At 47.4% G+C, this 17,483-nt stretch overlaps 1 protein-coding gene across 11 annotated transcripts in view; it reads right to left on the bottom strand.

The window, feature by feature from the left end:
* Nucleotides 1-17,483, bottom strand: part of zc3h18 (zinc finger CCCH-type containing 18) — a 213,392-nt gene continuing 195,909 nt past the window's right edge. For 8 of the 11 annotated variants that reach the window (XM_085991932.1, XM_085991931.1, XM_085991940.1 and 5 more), the window contains 4 exons: nucleotides 15,903-15,999; nucleotides 8,682-8,787; nucleotides 7,149-7,365; nucleotides 1-4,980 (listed from right to left, as the gene is read on the bottom strand). In XM_085991932.1, the coding sequence (XP_085848058.1) occupies nucleotides 4,945-4,980; nucleotides 7,149-7,365; nucleotides 8,682-8,787; nucleotides 15,903-15,999 (456 nt within the window). In that variant the 3' untranslated portion in view covers nucleotides 1-4,944. Of the gene's footprint in view, nucleotides 4,981-6,623; nucleotides 7,366-8,681; nucleotides 8,788-15,902; nucleotides 16,000-17,483 lie in introns of those variants that run through there. The other 3 variants (XM_085991941.1, XM_085991938.1, XM_085991935.1) reach the window with 1 other exon arrangement.

The following is a 17,483-nucleotide window of genomic DNA, read 5'->3' on the forward strand; positions in this document are numbered from 1 at the left end:
TTAGACAAGAGATAGAGAGTTTATTTTATGGGATTGGGGCTTGGAAGCTGAACAACATCCAATTACAGGGAGGGGAAAATACAAAAAGATTAAGATATTTTATACAATCACTACAATTAATACAAAACTCTTGATATAAAGAAACAATGAGCATCGGCGCAACTAGCAGAGAAATATTAATCACAGTCGCCTTACACGGGGCTCTGTGCAAACCAGTCGAATTGGCAGAACCCGCAGACTCCTCCAAGAAACATTGGCATAGATTAGGAATTCTACGAACTCCAGGTCATCAGTCTGTGTGCTGCTGCCCATTTACTCCGTGATTCAACCCAAACAGAACATTTATTTTAGAGTGGGGTTCAGACCCCTACAACGTGCTGCTGGCTCTGGGTTAAGGTCTGACAGTGGGTTGTGACTGTACGGAAGACTGACCTGAGTAATTGGGAAACCTCGAGCAAAATCAACGTTTTCTGCTTCACCTGGGAAACTCATCACAAGGTTGCTGACTGCCCACCTTGTCTCGCCACCACTGTGCTCTGTATCACTGTGTGATGTAGCGTGACTTCGCTCTCGGCTCTCTGCTACCGACTAGTAAGAGATATGATGTAACCCAAGGCTCCTTGCATATTGCGGTCACGATCTTGAGTAGCTGGGCAGGTCAGGAGCGGGCAGAATCTGAGCACTAGTCCATACAGGCCACTCTCATTCACTCCTACCTGTTGGCACTAGAGAGCATTAATAAAGGTGGTGGTTGGTGAGTTTGGGAGCTCCGGAGAGAGCGGGCATAAATAATAAATTAATTTAAAAAAAAATTGAAAGCAAGAATCAAGCAACTGGGTTTCTTTACCTTTACTGCAAGAGGAATATTCAGGGCGCTTAAATGCCAAGCATTGCTTTGTAGAGTAACATCTACACACTTTCCTTCACCATGCAGCGAGGGTGTAGGCAGATCCCCTGCTCCCAGCCCTCTTTAGCTCGATGAGCTGATCTGCTCAGTCTAACCTGCTGCCTGAAGCTGTGCAGCAGCAAGCTGCCTCTTGATGGCTGATTTCACTTCAATATTCGGACTGCTCCTTCCACCCCTCAACAAACCACACCACCATCAATCCACTGATAAACCCTCTGAATTTAGAACAAATGCAAAGTCAATTGCTTTAAATACACAACAGGTCCACCAGCTTCTATAAAGAGAAATACCGAGGTTAAAGCTTTGAGTGGAGGCGATTCATCCGAAGCAGACAGACCTGCTGTGTTTCCAGCATTCAGTCTGATCCCCGAACCATCTGAATTTACTTTAATTGAATCTGGCGAAATAGACACTGGTGAACACTGCAGGCAGACACTGGTGAACACTGCAGGCAGACACTGGTGAACACTGCAGGCAGACACTGGTGAACACTGCAGGCAGACACTGGTGAACACTGCAGGCAGACACTGGTGAACACTGCAGGCAGACACTGGTGAACACTGCAGGCAGACACTGGTGAACACTGCAGGCAGACACTGGTGAACACTGCAGGCAGACACTGGTGAACACTGCCGATTGCACACACAGACTTGGGCTTTTAAGGTTGAGTGGATGTTGCAGCATGTTTAACTGCACCAGCCTGAGGAACTATTAGACCTCCCTCTTGAACCAACGACATGCTACATAATCCCCAATACTAGTTTGCATGCCAGCACTGAGATGAACCATTAACTGCTTTTGACATAAAATTACGAGCAAATTCCTGTTTGGATGTTTTGACACTTTAACATAACCCACTTATATAAATGACACAGCTGGTTCTTCCTCCTGTCAGTCAGGATGTGACAGCCTTGATTTACTGGTGACTTCCTTATATTCACACATCATTACTGGTAAATAATATTACTTTATGGTAATAACATGGTTCAGTTTTAAGTGATGGCTCTATTCAATTAATTTAAACACTTTTTAAGAGCTATTTTAGGGAAAGATCCAGATTCAATCCCCGGGTAGTTCGCTGATCCAGCAGGGCAAGAGAGCAGTGACAACTGGCCTCGGTACTCATAGGTCAGAGAGAGAAAAATGTGGTGAGAATTCCCGCTCCTGACCGCCATCCAGCGACTCTTGCTGAGAATCCAGGTATATGGAGATTGGGTGATGAAGGGAATTGGTCTTAGATGTGATGCTCCCAATTGATTGAATATTATTGTTACTTGGGCAAATGATCAGAGGGTGCCCAGCTCCTCTGGATATACCCAGCAAAACGTCAACACCTTTGTGGGGAGGAGCGGCGGAGATGGGAGCTAATGACAGAACGGGGCCTGAACTCATGGGATTTCAGTGATCTTGTAACGTGTGGTTACTGCGTACACAATCTGTTAGGTCAGGGTTATTTACAACAAATACCTTGCTGTGTATACTGCCCTTAGAGTTGGAAGATGAGCGGTTGGTACACTGTATTGAAGTTCTCCTAATGGCTCAGCTGACTAAGGCTGAGTGTTTCTGGGCCACGCGGCCAGTGCCGCCAACAAATATCAAAACAAAGAGAATGTCAGCAGCCTAAAGCCGGCTCCCAGTGAACGAGGGCAACGCATCAAACAGCCAGAGTATAAACCAGAGGCAAGGCCATTGAAGCTGGAACTCTTCGGCTACTGCCGGATATCAGCGGATAGTCCAGAAACATTCCATCAGTTTCCAGTTCAGAGAAGCCTATTCATTCTGCTTCTCGCCTTACCTTCAGCACCTGATTGCAATGTCAGCACTTGTTACTCTGCACACAGGGACTGGAACATGCTCGTCAGCTGACACTCGTCGAATTGCCCCATTTCAGGTGTGGTGGAGAGTGCAAAGTGAGGGAGCCTCTCCCACAGGATATGGTTTAAACATCTCGTCAGTTGAGTGTGCTGGTCGCTGGCCACTGTCCTGGATCCTGTAACCCAGACACGGCCCAGGGGCCTGTAACCCAGACACGGCCCAGGGGCCTGTAACCCAGACACGGCCCAGGGGCCTGTAACCCAGACACGGCCCAGGGGCCTGTAACCCAGACACGGCCCAGGGGCCTGTAACCCAGACACGGCCCAGGGTCCTGTAACCCAGACACGGCCCAGGGGCCTGTTACCCAGACACTGCCCAGGGGCCTGTAACCCAGACACTGCCCAGGGGCCTGTAACCCAGACACTGCCCAGGGGCCTGTAACCCAGACACTGTATGCACTAATCATTTCCTGCTTCCCCAGTATCACTGGTCCCAGTACAGACACACCCCCCGTGTCACTGGTCCCAGTACAGACACACCCCCAGTGTCACTGGTCCCACTTGGTGCACAGGAAGAGGCCCAGTATCCAGTTCTACTTAAATCCATGTGTAATCACCAGAATTTGAGACAAAGAATTTGCAAACCGAGCCCGGGCTCTTGTGTGTGAGAAACCTTTGGTCATAAGCACAGGGTCATGGAAAGGTCAGCTTCTGGTGCTGGTTACAATCATTTTAAAGGGTCACATATATAAACGTGCCAACAACTCAGTGGTGCTCCACACACTTTCACTGGTTACAGTGGAGTATCGTCCCCGATACAGCTAGTCAGAGAGACAGCAGTTCACAAAGGTAACCCAACAGGAAATATAACACACCATGCAATCAGAGATATCCTCAACGCTCCGATTCTCTAGTTCAGAATCATTGTCAGCTGCTCCCAGTGGATGAAGATGCCGTTTAATGCAGCATTCAGCCACACACGAGAAAATCTTATTCCTGGTCCGTGCCGAGACACTTGATGCCAGCTGGCCAGCAGCCTCTGATCCACGGAGGCCAGGAAGCCTCGGTCTCCATCCAGTAAGATTCGGAGAGGGATTGACAGGGTAGATGCTAAGAGATTGTTTCCCCTGGCTGGAGAGGCTAAAACCAGGGGTCCCAGTCTCAAGATAAGGGGTCAGCCAATTAAGACTGAGATGAGGAGGAATTTCTTCACTCAGAGGGTTGTGATTCTTTGGAATTCTCTGCCCCAGAGGACTGTGAATGCTGACTCGCTGAATATATTCAAGGCTGAGATAGATAGATTTTTGGACTTAACAGATATGGGGATAGTGCGGGAAAGTGGAGTTAATGTAGACGATCTGCCATGATCTTACTGAATGGCGGAGCAGGCTTGAGTGCCGTGTGGCCTACTCCTGCTCCTATTTCTTATGTTATATTCTTAATACCCTCCCCCCCGCTACTTACCTCGAGTGAGAACAGGATCAGGCTTGGCGGTGATGTTCCCAGAGTCAAATAGCCTCCCAGCACCCACTGGCCAGGCTCTCGCTTGAATAACTACCTGGGCAAGATATCCGAGGTCACCCGATGCCCCTGGAATCCCAGCAATAGCAAATGCCTGCAGGAGGGGAGGGGAGGGGTGAAACTTGAGGGGCAAAATAACATACTGCAAGCCAGAGCCGAGAACGACCAGTCCACCCATTACAGCAGCTGCCCGCAGGCCATACAGGATCAAAGCGTTTGCCTCTTCACCAACGCTTCTCAACTTTAGCACCACTCAACGCAATTTGGCCAGCCAAACCCACAGCCTCCTTGTCTCTAACCACTCCTCTCTTTCCCCGACCCGAGGCCCCATTTGGCCGATCGGCATGTCCATTTATAAAAACTGCCCAGTCAGTGACAAAAAGCAAAGTTACAGCTTGAAAAGAAAATGCGAACTTGCAGTAAAAATCCCCCGGCTGCTCTGGAACCTGTCAGCAGAAGCAGGTTTGAAAGAAGCAACGTTGGGGCACTCTCGCAGTCTTGAGCCCCACCTTTATCCCTCTGAGCATCTTCTGCAGAGCCGCGATGTGGTGGATTTGGAAAGTGTACTCAACCCTGCTCCTGATCGAGTTGGTCAATTAACGAAGCGATCGGCAAGTGATGCTCCTGCGCCAACACAACTCCTGGAGCAGCTATGTTGCATTTAACGTATCCTACAGATTGCCTTCAAATAGGAGACACTGATCAACAAAGCTTCACCACATGGTGAGATGTGAAGTCCTACATACATACAAATAAAAAGGAGAATGCAGAATTGTATTAGAAACAGACACGGTTTGACAGCAAGGGTAACAGCGACAGTACCTCAGAGAGCTCGGCCCTGACACTTCAGTTCTGCAAGAGGGATTCCATTCTTGTGACTCCGGCACAGCAGCCACACAGGCTCATCCCAAAGAGCGACACTAGATCAGGGCACGACTCCAACCTGCTCACTAATGCCTGGCCCTGGGAGATTAACTCGTGTGCCACAGGCGGGTGCTGCTATCGCACTGGTTGATCATACTGATTGGGAAGGTAAATCAGCCCATTAGTGCCTGGCCCCAAACAAGATTCTGACTTGTTTTTTTTTCTTTAAAAAAAAAAAAATTCTCTGACTGCTTTTGAAACTGAAAATCAAAAATTGGTCTAAGACGTGATTTTTTTTTACTGAAGTTACTCCTTAAATAAAGGTATAGTTGACAGCTCAGTTACCTGCCACATTCCAAACAGCTTTGGTTTAGAAAGTTCTTAAAACCTGGCTTCAAATCATCTATTCTTTGCTCCTCAGATGATCCGAGGAGCAACTTGGCTCCAAAAATGAGCAAAGTTCCAGCCACTCCAAGAACTCTATGAATGAAGATGATTTTCTACAGTATTGTACATCTATAATCATACTTCAGAATATTACTAGAAATTTACATATTTTTTCCAGGTATGAGACGAAAGGGGTGATGTGTAGTTTGAAAACTGAAGAAAAAGCCTCAGTCTGTGGAGGGTTAACTCAGAATCTGTTAATTAAGTTTAATTACAGCTCAATCTTTCTCTCGTGCTGTTTATAATGATCAGCAAGAAACTTCGACAGGAAGTGAGGTTTGTAAACACAGTCGAATAGATGAGGAGAGATGTGCGTACAGTATCCCTCGGGCTAGGGAGCAGGCAGCCTTACAAGGCAGGTGCTTTCAGCTTCAGGTGCGAGCTGGACAGAAGTTAGATGATCACTGCACACCGGCAGCTCGACAGGTTTCACTGCATCTGCATTTGGACCGATACTGCGGAGGTCGCAAAGCATAACTGGCATAGGGAGAGTCAGAGGCTCGGGGAGAGGGCGGGGCTGAGACAGTTCACAGTACATTCTAAAAGTCTCTGAAAGTTAATGGTGAAATATTCGTGAGGGAATGTAGCTGAACTTAGACAGGTGCGAGCTGAGTGAGAGCACAGCTTTAGATTCTGGAGGCTGAGGCAACTTCTCGTCTCCCCATACCCTACAAAAAGCAACAAGTGAAGCCCGAGACCCCTGTGGAAGCTGACTGACCTGTGGAGCGGGTCTCTCGAAGTGGAAGTGCTGACACAAACTCACTTCCATTAACTTAAGGCTAGGTTGCTAATCAAAACTGTTCTGAATCTTTACAACTAGTAAATCCTTTATTAAAGTCATGTTAAAAAAAAGTTAATCCTGAACATTTATCCCCCCATTCAATGCAATTACTCTGCTCTCCCATCTTCAGCAGATGCTATCAGCATATAAAAAAACTGCTTTACCGCAATACCTCAGCTGTGTGTGTTAACCAAATGATCTTTTGAAAGAGTTCTCAGTCTTCAACCTACACATCCTACACAACCATAAGGTGTGCGCACGAGATTAAAAAAATCTGAAAAGTGTCAAATAAAAGAATGAATATTTATTTGGGAAGCCAGAAGAACAAGTTTGCCCAAAAAATGGAGGGGGAAAAGAGAAAGCAGCGTTTGACAGCACATTCACCTGCTCTCCGGTAACACAGTTTGTATATGTGGGAATTCCTTTAGACAACACACACACTAAGAACTTCTAAAGCAGTGTAAAAGGTGTGGCTTCTCTCGGGCCAGATTCCACGTGTTCAAGTCCAGTCATTGACTGTACGGTTTGAACCGATTGCCACAGCGTCAGTTTGTGTTAAATACGTAATAAAGTTCACAGTCTGCAGCCATCTCTCCACTTTAAGAAGAAGAAAAAAAATGACAGATCTGCAGCTAAACTGCAGCCATCGCTCACTGGGATGTCAGGAGGTCGGGAGGATGGCAGTGAGGTACCCAAGGAGCCCCCAACATGGCTACTTCCTGAAAAAATCACAGATTTAATCATTGAAAATACTGACAGCTGTCTCTAATCAACAGACTGCGGTCCCGCGTCGATTGGTTCACAGCTACTGCACCTTGCCAGGGATCTTTGCTCGTTTGCGGGCAATGGCATCCTCCACAGCTTTCAGCTGTTTCAGCAGCTCCTCCCTGCGCGATAACGTGCTGCATTTACTCGACTTTGCAGAGGATGCAGTGGTGGCAGAGGCCGCTGCATCATGGGACTTGCTGCAGCTCGAAGACACACTCGTCACTTTGCTCAAGACCTTCGACTGCGGTGAAGGTGGCCGTTTTCTAAAAGGAGAGGGGAAAAGATTTAAATATACGCAGTCATTCTTGTCTGAAAACGTTCTTTTTATTTGTTCTTGGCATGTAGACTATGCTGGAAAGCCAGCATTTCTTGCCCATCCTTCGTTGCCCTGAGGACATAGAAACATAGAAGATAGGAGCAGGAGTAGGCCATTCGGCCCCTCGAGCCTGTTCCGCCAGTCAATGAGATCATGGCTGATCATCCAAATTCAGTACCTTGTCCCTGCTTTCTCCCCATATCCCTTGATCCCTTTAGCCTTAAGAAATATATCTAACTCCTTCTTGAATATATTTAATGAATTGGCCTCAACTGCCTTCTGTGGTAGAGAATTCCACAGGTTCACCACTCTCTGGGTGAAGAAATTCCTCCTCATCTCTGTCCTAAATGGCTTGCCCCTTATCTTTAGACTGTGACCCCTGGTTCTGGACTCCCTGACCATCAGGAGGACAGGAAGAGTTCACTGCATAGCAAGAGACTGGAGTCACGTGTAGGCCAGGCCGGGTAAGGATAGCCGACTCCCTTTCCTGAAGGACATTAGTGAACCAGTTGGGTTTTTACAACATTCTTTCATGGTCATTTTCTGGCGTCAGCCCACAACTGACCAGATTTATTGAACTTGCCACAATGGGGCTTTGGACTTGTGTCCCGAGCTCGCTTGTCTAGTTCCATCACCACTGGACTATGATATCGAAAGATATCCACTGAAGAAATGTACCCAATTTTACACTGGCTGTGACGGCTCCCAGTTGCAAAAACAGCACGTACAATGGGCGAGAAAGTACAATTTCCCAACAGGAGCAGGACTGGCTACACTTTCCATCTGATGCACACAGCAGAGCACCTGCTGGAGAACCGCTGGGCACTGGTTCCTAGGGTGTCAAAGCGGGGGCACCCTACAAAGAGGCACAGACCTCTCCATTCAAGGTGGCGGGAGAAAGAGAGGGAGGGATGATGGTAGCAAGCTGCTCACTCACTACCTGATCAATTCTACAGCAGCACTGGCACAGGCTGGAGCCCAGAGCACCGATCGCTTGAACAAAAAGCAAAATACTGCAAGTCAAACATCAACAGAAAACGCTGCAGATACTCAGCACGCCAGGTAGCATCGGGAGAAAACATCAGATACAAGCTACCCGACCTGACCAGTGTCACCAGTGTTCCATCGCACTCTACACCTGCCCTCAACAGACACACTTTCACCCTCTCTACCTGCATTGCAGCCCAGACGTTTTAGGAAGCAAATTTGGTGAAGTTATCCTCAAGTTAATCCATTTTTGGTGTCATCTGTGTGTGCACTTACCTGTCTGCTTGGGCAGGAGATGATCTCATCATCGCTGGCGCTCGGCTACTCTGACGATCACCCTTTGGTGATGGTGGCCTTCCAAATGGCTTCCGCTCACGATGCCCTGAAACAGACAGACAGAGACAGGTATTAGAGAGAAACACACAGATCGACATCAGAGAGCAACACCGAGAAACACACAGACCGACATCAGAGAGCAACACCAAGAAATACACAGACCGACATCGCATAGCAACACCAAGAAATACACAGACCGACATCGCACAGCAACACCAAGAAATACACAGACCGACATCGCATAGCAACACCAAGAAATACACAGACCGACATCGCACAGCAAGGGGGGCTGAGGGGGGACCTGATTGAGGTGTACAAAATTATGAGAGGCACAGATAGGGTAGATAGAAAGGAACTTTTCCCCTTAGTAGAGGGGTCAATAACCAGGGGGCATAGTTTCAAGACAAGGGGCAGGAGGTTTAGAGAGGATTTGAGGAAAAACTTTTTCACCCAGAGGGTGGTGGGAATCTGGAACTCACTGCCTGAAAGGGTGGTAGAGGCAGGAACCCTCACAACATTCAAGAAGCATTTAGATGAGCACTTGAAACGCTATAGCATACAAGGCTACGGACCAAGTGCTGGAAAATGGGATTAGAATAGACAGGGCTTGATGGCCGGCGCGGACATGATGGGCCGAAGGGCCTCTTTCTGAACTGTATAACTCTATGAAAAGGAAATCGTGTTTGACAAACCTACTGGAGTTTTTTGAGGACGTAGCTGGTATAATAGATAAGGGAGAACCAGTGGATGTGGTGTAGTTGGATTCTCAGAAGGCCTTTGATAAAGTCCCACATAAGAGGTTAGTGTGCAAAATTAAAGCACATGGGATTGGGGTAATATACTGGCATGGATTGAAAATTGGTTAACAGACGGGAAACAGAGTAGGAATAAATGGGTCTTTTTCGGGGTGGCAGGCAGTGACTAGTGGGGTACCGCAGGGATCAGTGCTTGGGCCCCAGCTATTCACGATAAATCAATGATTTGGATGAGGGAAACAAATGTAATATTTCCAAGTTTGCTGACGGTACGAAACTAGGAGGGATTGTGAGTTGTGAGGAGGATGCAAAGAGGCTTCAAGGCAATTTAGACAAGTTGAGTGAGTGGGCAAATACATGGCAGATGCAGTACAACGTGGATAAATGTGGTGTGTCGGGAGCAACAGGAGAGAATGGTGAGTATTTAAACTCACTTTCGCTGGCTTTTTATTTCTCCAGAGGCTTACCATACTCGCAGACTGGCGGCGACGTTCCAGAGCCATGTCACGAGGGCAAGAAGAAGCAACTGATTGGGTGAGTATTTATACTACTCTATATAGTTTGACAGTTAAGGTTAATAGTTTATAAAGTTTAGAAGGTCTTAATTTTTGTGGTTATAGTTTCTACGGTCTCTGTTGTGTAGCAGGGAGTGCTAGTAAACAAGAGCCCTTGAGTATATCATTTAATTGTTGTGTAATTAGTGGTATTGATTTGATTTAATTTAAATTAATTAAAGGGTAAGTCATGGCAGCACAGCTCGGCCCTGTGGCATGCTCTTCCTGCACTATGTGGCAAATCAGGGACACTTCCTGCGTCCCTGACGACCATGTGTGCGGGAAGTGTATCCAGCTGCAGCTACTGGCAGACCGCATTGCATCGCTGGAGCTGCGAATGGATACATACTGGAGCATTCGCGATGCTGAGGACGTCGTGGATAGCACGTTTAATGAGTTGGTCACACCGCAGGTAAAGGCTGCACAGGCAGGAAGGGAATGGGTGACCGCCAGGCAGAGTAGTAGGCGAAGGGGTCCCATGTGGCCAGCCTCCTCTCAAACAGATATACCACTTTGGATATTGTTGAGGGAGATGGCTTATCGGGGGAAGGCAGCAGCAGCCAACTTCCTGGCACCATGGGTGGTTCTGCTGCACAGGACGGGAGGAAAAAATGCGGGAGAGCTATAGTGATAGGGGATTCTATTGTAAGGGGAATAGATAGGCGTTTCTGCAGCCGCAAATGAGACTCCAGGATGGTATGTTGCCTCCCTGGTGCAAGGGTCAAGGATGTCTCGGGGCGGCTGCAGGGCATTCTGGAGGGGGAGGGTAAACAGCCAGTTGTCGTGGTGCATATAGGTACCAATGATATAGGTAAAAACGGGATGAGGTCCTAAAAGCTGAATAGAGGGAGTTAGGAGGTAAATTAAAAAATAGGACCTCAAAGGTAGTAATCTCAGGATTGCTACCAGTGCCACGTGCTAGTCAGAGTAGAAATAGAAGGATATTTCAGATGAATACGTGGCTAGAGGAATGGTGCAAGGGGGAGGGATTCAAATTCCTGGGACATTGGAACTGGTTCTGGGGGAGGTGGGACCAGTACAAACTGGACGGTTTGCACCTGGGTGGGACCGGGACCGATGTCCTAGGGGGAGTGTTTGCTAGTGCTGTTGGGGAGGGTTTAAACTAAAATGGCAGGGGGTTGGGAACCTGTGCAGGGAGACAGAGGAAAGGGAAGCAAGGATAGAAACAAAAGACAGGAAGGAGAAAAGCAAAAGTGGACTAAGAGTGTTAAAAAAACAAGCCTGAAGGCTTTGTGTCTTAATGCGAGGAGCATTCGTAATAAGGTGGATGAATTAGCTGCGCAAATAGATGTAAACGGATATGATGTCATTGGAATTACGGAGACATGGCTCCAGGGTGACCAAGGCTGGGAATTCAACATCCAGGGGTATTCAGTATTCAGGAAGCACAGGCAAAAAGGAAAAGGAGGTGGGGTAGCATTGCTGGTTAAAAAGAGGAGATTAACACAATAGTAAGGAAGGATATCAGCTCTGATGATGTGGAATCTGTATGGGTCGAGCTGAGAAATACCAAGGGGCAGAAAACATTAGTGGGAGTTGTATACAGACCCCCAAACAGTAATGCTGAGGTTGGGGATGGCATTAAACGGGAAATTAGAGACGCGTGCAATAAGGGCACAGCAGTTATCATGGGTGACTTTAATCTACATATAGATTGGGCGAACCAAATTAGTAACAATACTGTGGAGGAGGAATTCCTAGAGTGTATACGGGATGGTTTCTTGGACCAATATGTCGAGGAACCAACTAGAGACAGACTGGATGCAGGGAGGATGTTTCCCCTGGCTGGGAGGTCCAGAACGAGGGGTCACAGTCTCAGGATACGAGGTAGGACATTTAGGACTGAGATGAGGAGAAATTTCTTCACTTAGAGGGTGGTGAACCTGTGGAATTCTCTACCACAGAAGGCTGAGGAGGCCAAGTCACTGAATATATTTAAGATAGATAGATAGATTTCTAGACACAAAAGGTATCAAGGGGTATGGGGAGAGCGCGGAAATATGGTATTGAGCTAGAGGATCGGCCATGATCATATTGAATGGCGGAGCAGGCTTGAAGGGCCGAATGGCCTGCTCCTGCTCCTATTTTTCTATGTTTCTATAGCAACACCAAGAAATACACAGACCGACATCACATAGCAACACCAAGAAATACACAGACCGACACCACATAGCAACACAAAGAAATACACAGGCCAACATCGCATAGCAACACCAAAAAACGTACTGTTTACAGAGATCACCAGCACTGGCTATACCTGTGCCGTAAATTTAAAACCTCCGCAGTGTTACCTCTCCGAAGCAGTATGAGCCTAGAAGGTGAGTGTTGGTAAGATTTTCCTCCATCACAGGAGTTTTGGGGGGGGGGGGGGGGGGGGGGGTGGTGGGGGAGGACAGGCAGAAAAGCCGAGTTGAGCCCAATGCTGTGCACACAGATGTTTGCTGGGGCAGTGACGGGTAGTGATCAGGAAGGAGATTGGTTGACCGGCGATTTGGAGTGACCCTGCCACTGCACTGAGATCAGTTGATGCAGCACAAACGAGAAACCGAACCATTGACCATCATGTTTGTGTCAGTGCGACACAACTTGGTGCATTTAACTAGCTGGATCCTCTTCAAAAACTAGTTTACATCTTTAAAATAAAGTTACTCAATTCTCCGGCTGCAGACTGTGCGGAGAAGGAGACAGACCATTTTTAAGACGGGAAATTCACTGTGAAATTCACAGATCTAACTTGCACCTACAGCCTCTGCACAGGGCAACAGTCTAATGTGCACCATCTATACTTTCAAACAAAATCATCTGCCCTTAGGTTAGAAACTGGACCGAAATAATGGCATTCGAGCTGCTGTACATCGGTTTAAGATGTTCTTTGCGTCTTTTAATTTGCATTATTGGTAGGTAGAGGTTTTTAAATCACAATTCTCACTGACGATGTGGAGAGCAAATACACTTGGGAGAGGGACCACCACCACAAGGACCCTGATCAGTTACACAGAATTAGGATTCTCCACCCACTCTTAATTTTCTTCCCCACTAAATCATCAGGCAGTACTTTTAAACTGCAAACTCGTTTAGTATTTAAGAACTTCCATGTACAGATAAGTGTGAGGTAGTACATTTTGGAAGGAGAATAAGGAGGCCACAAACTCCTTGGAAAATAACATAAGCACATAAGAAACAGGAGCAGGAGTTGGCCATTCGGCCCCTCGAGCCTGCTCCGCCATTCAATAAGATCATGGCTGATCTTCTACCTCCTCTCCACTTTCTTGCTCTATCCCCATATCCCTTGATTTCCTTAATATTCAAAAATCTATCGATCTCAGCCTTGAATATACTCAACCACTGAGCCTCCACAGCCCTCTGGGATAGAGAATTCCAAAGATTCACCTCCCTCTGAGAGAAGAAATTTCTCCTCATCTCAGTCCTGAATGGCCGACCCCTTATTCTGAGACTGTGACCCCTGGTTCTAGACTCCCCAGCCAGTGGAAACATCCTCTGCATCTCCCTCTGAACACCAACATTTCCCAATCTCTGCTTTTCTATTTTTCCTACCAAAGTGGATAACTTCACATTATATTCCATTTGCCATGTTCTTGCCCACTCACTTAGCCTGTCTTATCCCCTTGAAGCCTCCTTGTATCCTCCTTACAACTTACATTCCCACCCAGCTTTGTATCATCAGCAGATTTGGATATATTACATTTGGTCCCCTCATCCAAATAAGTGTCCAAATGGGTAGAGGAAGAGAGAAATGTGGGGGTACAGATACACACATCACTAAAAGTAGTGACACAGATTAATAAGGCCATTAAAAAAAGTAAACAAAGTACCGGGGTTCATTTCTAAAGGGATAGAATTGAAAAGCAAAGAAGTTCTGTTAAACTTGTGTAGACCTCGGTTAGACCACACTTTGTGTACTGTGAACAGTCTTGGTCTCCATATTATAAAAAAGGATGTAGAGGCACTGGAGAAGGTGTGAAAAAGATTTACTAGAATGATACTGGGACCCAGAGGTTACGCCTATCAGGAAACACGGAACAGGCTGGGGCTCTTTTCTCTAGAAAAGAGGAGGCCGAGAGGTGACCTGATAGATGTCTTTAAGGTTTGATTCGGTAGACGTAGAGAAGATGTTTCCACTTGTGGGCGAGACCAGAAACTAGGGGCCATAAATATAAGATAGTCACTAATAAATCCAATAGAGAATTCAGGAGAAACTTTACTCAGAGTGGTTAGAATATGGAACTCGCTACCACAAGGAGTAGTTGAGGTGAATATTATCGATGCATTCAAGGGGAAGCTGGATAAACACTTGGGGGAGAAAGGAATAGAAGGATATGTTGGTAGGGTGAGATGATGAGGGGTGGGAGGAGGCTCGTGTGGAGCATAAACACCAGCATAGACCTGTTGGGCCAAATGGCCCGTTTCTATGCTGTAAATACTTTGTACAGGAAACTTTGTGCTATCCGGAGGTTGAATGTCCAGCAACTTCGATCTAACGGCAGAAATCAGCAGCCGTTTTGATTAGGTTTTTTTTCTTCTCCTAGCATTCTTTTCACAGGCAGGCTCTGGAAAGCGTCTCTGTAGCTTAGCAACAGCTTCAGAGACGCTTCCAAGGTACGGGCCGAGTGTTTACAAGCTGTTGCTGAGCAACAGTGTTTGTTGTCAAATACGAGATGAAAAGCTCCTTATCTGATAACATTGACGCTGGTCTATCCGGAAGTATATGAGGCAACGGCAGTAGCTCGGTCCTGTGGGTGCCAGATAGCACAAAGTTTCCTGTAATAGCCTTTTGTATCATCAAAGCTTTTTGAGGGCCTAGAATATGCATCAATATCCAGTCAACCACATCACTTCTTTATTACGAAGTACAAGCATAATGGAGAGGAGCATCAAACTGAAGAGTTTCCAGCACTACTTGTAACATATGTCACACTGTCTTCTTGTCTAGCTTCAATACACATATGCCTTCTTGTATGCATTTAATCTTGCATTGTGATCTGCAATGTACTGCCTGAAGGATGGTGGAAGCAGAATTAATAACAACTTTCAAAAGAGCGAGAGAGAGGGAGAAAGAAAGAAAGACTTATATTTCTACAGCGCCTTTCACGACCACCGGACATCCTAAAGCACTTTACAGCCAATGAAGTACTTTTGAAGTGTAGTCACTGTTGTAATGTAGGAAATGCGGCAGCCAATTTGCGCACAGCAAGCTCCCACCTGCAGCAATGTGATAATGAGCAGATAATCTGTTTTAGTGATGTTGTTTGAGGGATAAATATTGGCCAGGACACTGGGGAGAACTCCCCTGCTCTTCTTCAAAATAGTGCCATTGGATCTTTTACGTCCACCTGAGAGAGCAGACGGGGCCTCGGTTTAACGTCTCATCTGAAAGACGGCCCTTCTGGCAGTGCGGCACTCCCTCAGCACTGCGCTGGAGTGTCAGTCTAGATTTTTGTGCTCAAGTCTCTGGAGTGGGACTTGAACCCACAACCTTCTGACTCAGAGGCCAGAGTGCTGCCCACTGAGCCACAGCTGACACAAAAGGAAATTGGATAAATACTTGAAAAGGAGAAATTTGAAGGGATGTGGGGAAGGAGCAGGGGAGAGGAACTAATTGGGCAGCTCCTTCAAAGAGCCGGCACAGGCACAATGGGCTGAATGGACTCCTTCTGGGCTACAAGATTCTATAATTCATTGCATTCTGTTGCCAATCCACTCGCATGCCTCTGTACTCCCCATGATATTCCAAATTCACCCCACGAAAATTTCACCGCTCGGACTCTACAATCTGGGAGAGTCTGGCTCGCTGCTTGCGTGAAGTTACAAACCTCTTTCTGGAGACAGGGCGACCCGTTTGGAAGGTGGAGATGATGGCCTCTCCTTATCAGAAGGTTCATACCGTTTTCTGGTGCCCTTATCGGCAGGCTGAAATAGACAAAAGTGTCAAAATCTCCACAGTACAGTTATAGATCATACCTACTGGTAAATCTGCCCCTTTCACTCACTCTACCAGCACCTACTGGTAAATCTGCCCCTTTCACTCACTCTACCAGCACCTACTGGTAAATCTGCCCCTTCACTCACTCTACCAGCACCTACTGGTAAATCTGCCCCTTCACTCACTCTACCAGCACCTACTGGTAAATCTGCCCCTTCACTCACTCTACCAGCACCTGCTGGTAAATCTGCCCCTTCACTCACTCTACCAGCACCTGCTGGTAAATCTGCCCCCTTCACTCACTACCAGCACCTACTGGTAAATCTGCCCCCTTCACTCACTCTACCAGCACCTGCTGGTAAATCTGCCCCTTCACTCACTCTACCAGCACCTGCTGGTAAATCTGCCCCCTTCACTCACTCTACCAGCACCTACTGGTAAATCTGCCCCCTTCACTCACTCTACCAGCACCTGCTGGTAAATCTGCCCCCTTCACTCACTCTACCAGCACCTGCTGGTAAATCTGCCCCCTTCACTCACTCTACCAGCACCTGCTGGTAAATCTGCCCCTTCACTCACTCTACCAGCACCTGCTGGTAAATCTGCCCCCTTCACTCACTCTACCAGCACCTACTGGTAAATCTGCCCCTTCACTCACTCTACCAGCACCTACTGGTAAATCTGCCCCCTTCACTCACTCTACCAGCACCTACTGGTAAATCTGCCCCCTTCACTCACTCTACCAGCACCTACTGGTAAATCTGCCCCTTTCACTCACTCTACCAGCACCTGCTGGTAAATCTGCCCCCTTCACTCACTCTACCAGCACCTGCTGGTAAATCTGCCCCCTTCACTCACTCTACCAGCACCTGCTGGTAAATCTGCCCCTTCACTCACTCTACCAGCACCTGCTGGTAAATCTGCCCCCTTCACTCACTACCAGCACCTACTGGTAAATCTGCCCCCTTCACTCACTCTACCAGCACCTGCTGGTAAATCTGCCCCTTTACTCACTCTACCAGCACCTGCTGGTAAATCTGCCCCTTTCACTCACTACCAGCACCTGCTGGTAAATCTGCCCCCTTCACTCACTACCAGCACCTACTGGTAAATCTGCCCCTTCACTCACTCTACCAACACCTACTGGTAAATCTGCCCCTTCACTCACTCTACCAGCACCTGCTGGTAAATCTGCCCCTTCACTCACTCTACCAGCACCTGCTGGTAAATCTGCCCCCTTCACTCACTACCAGCACCTACTGGTAAATCTGCCCCCTTCACTCACTCTACCAGCACCTACTGGTAAATCTGCCCCTTCACTCACTCTACCAGCACCTGCTGGTAAATCTGCCCCTTCACTCACTCTACCAGCACCTACTGGTAAATCTGCCCCCTTCACTCACTCTACCAGCACCTGCTGGTAAATCTGCCCCCTTCACTCACTCTACCAGCACCTACTGGTAAATCTGCC

The sequence above is a fragment of the Somniosus microcephalus genome, chromosome 6 (genome assembly GCF_052327205.1).
Source record: "Somniosus microcephalus isolate GS21.2 chromosome 6, FLI_Smic_1.0, whole genome shotgun sequence".
Classification (NCBI taxonomy): domain Eukaryota; kingdom Metazoa; phylum Chordata; class Chondrichthyes; order Squaliformes; family Somniosidae; genus Somniosus; species Somniosus microcephalus.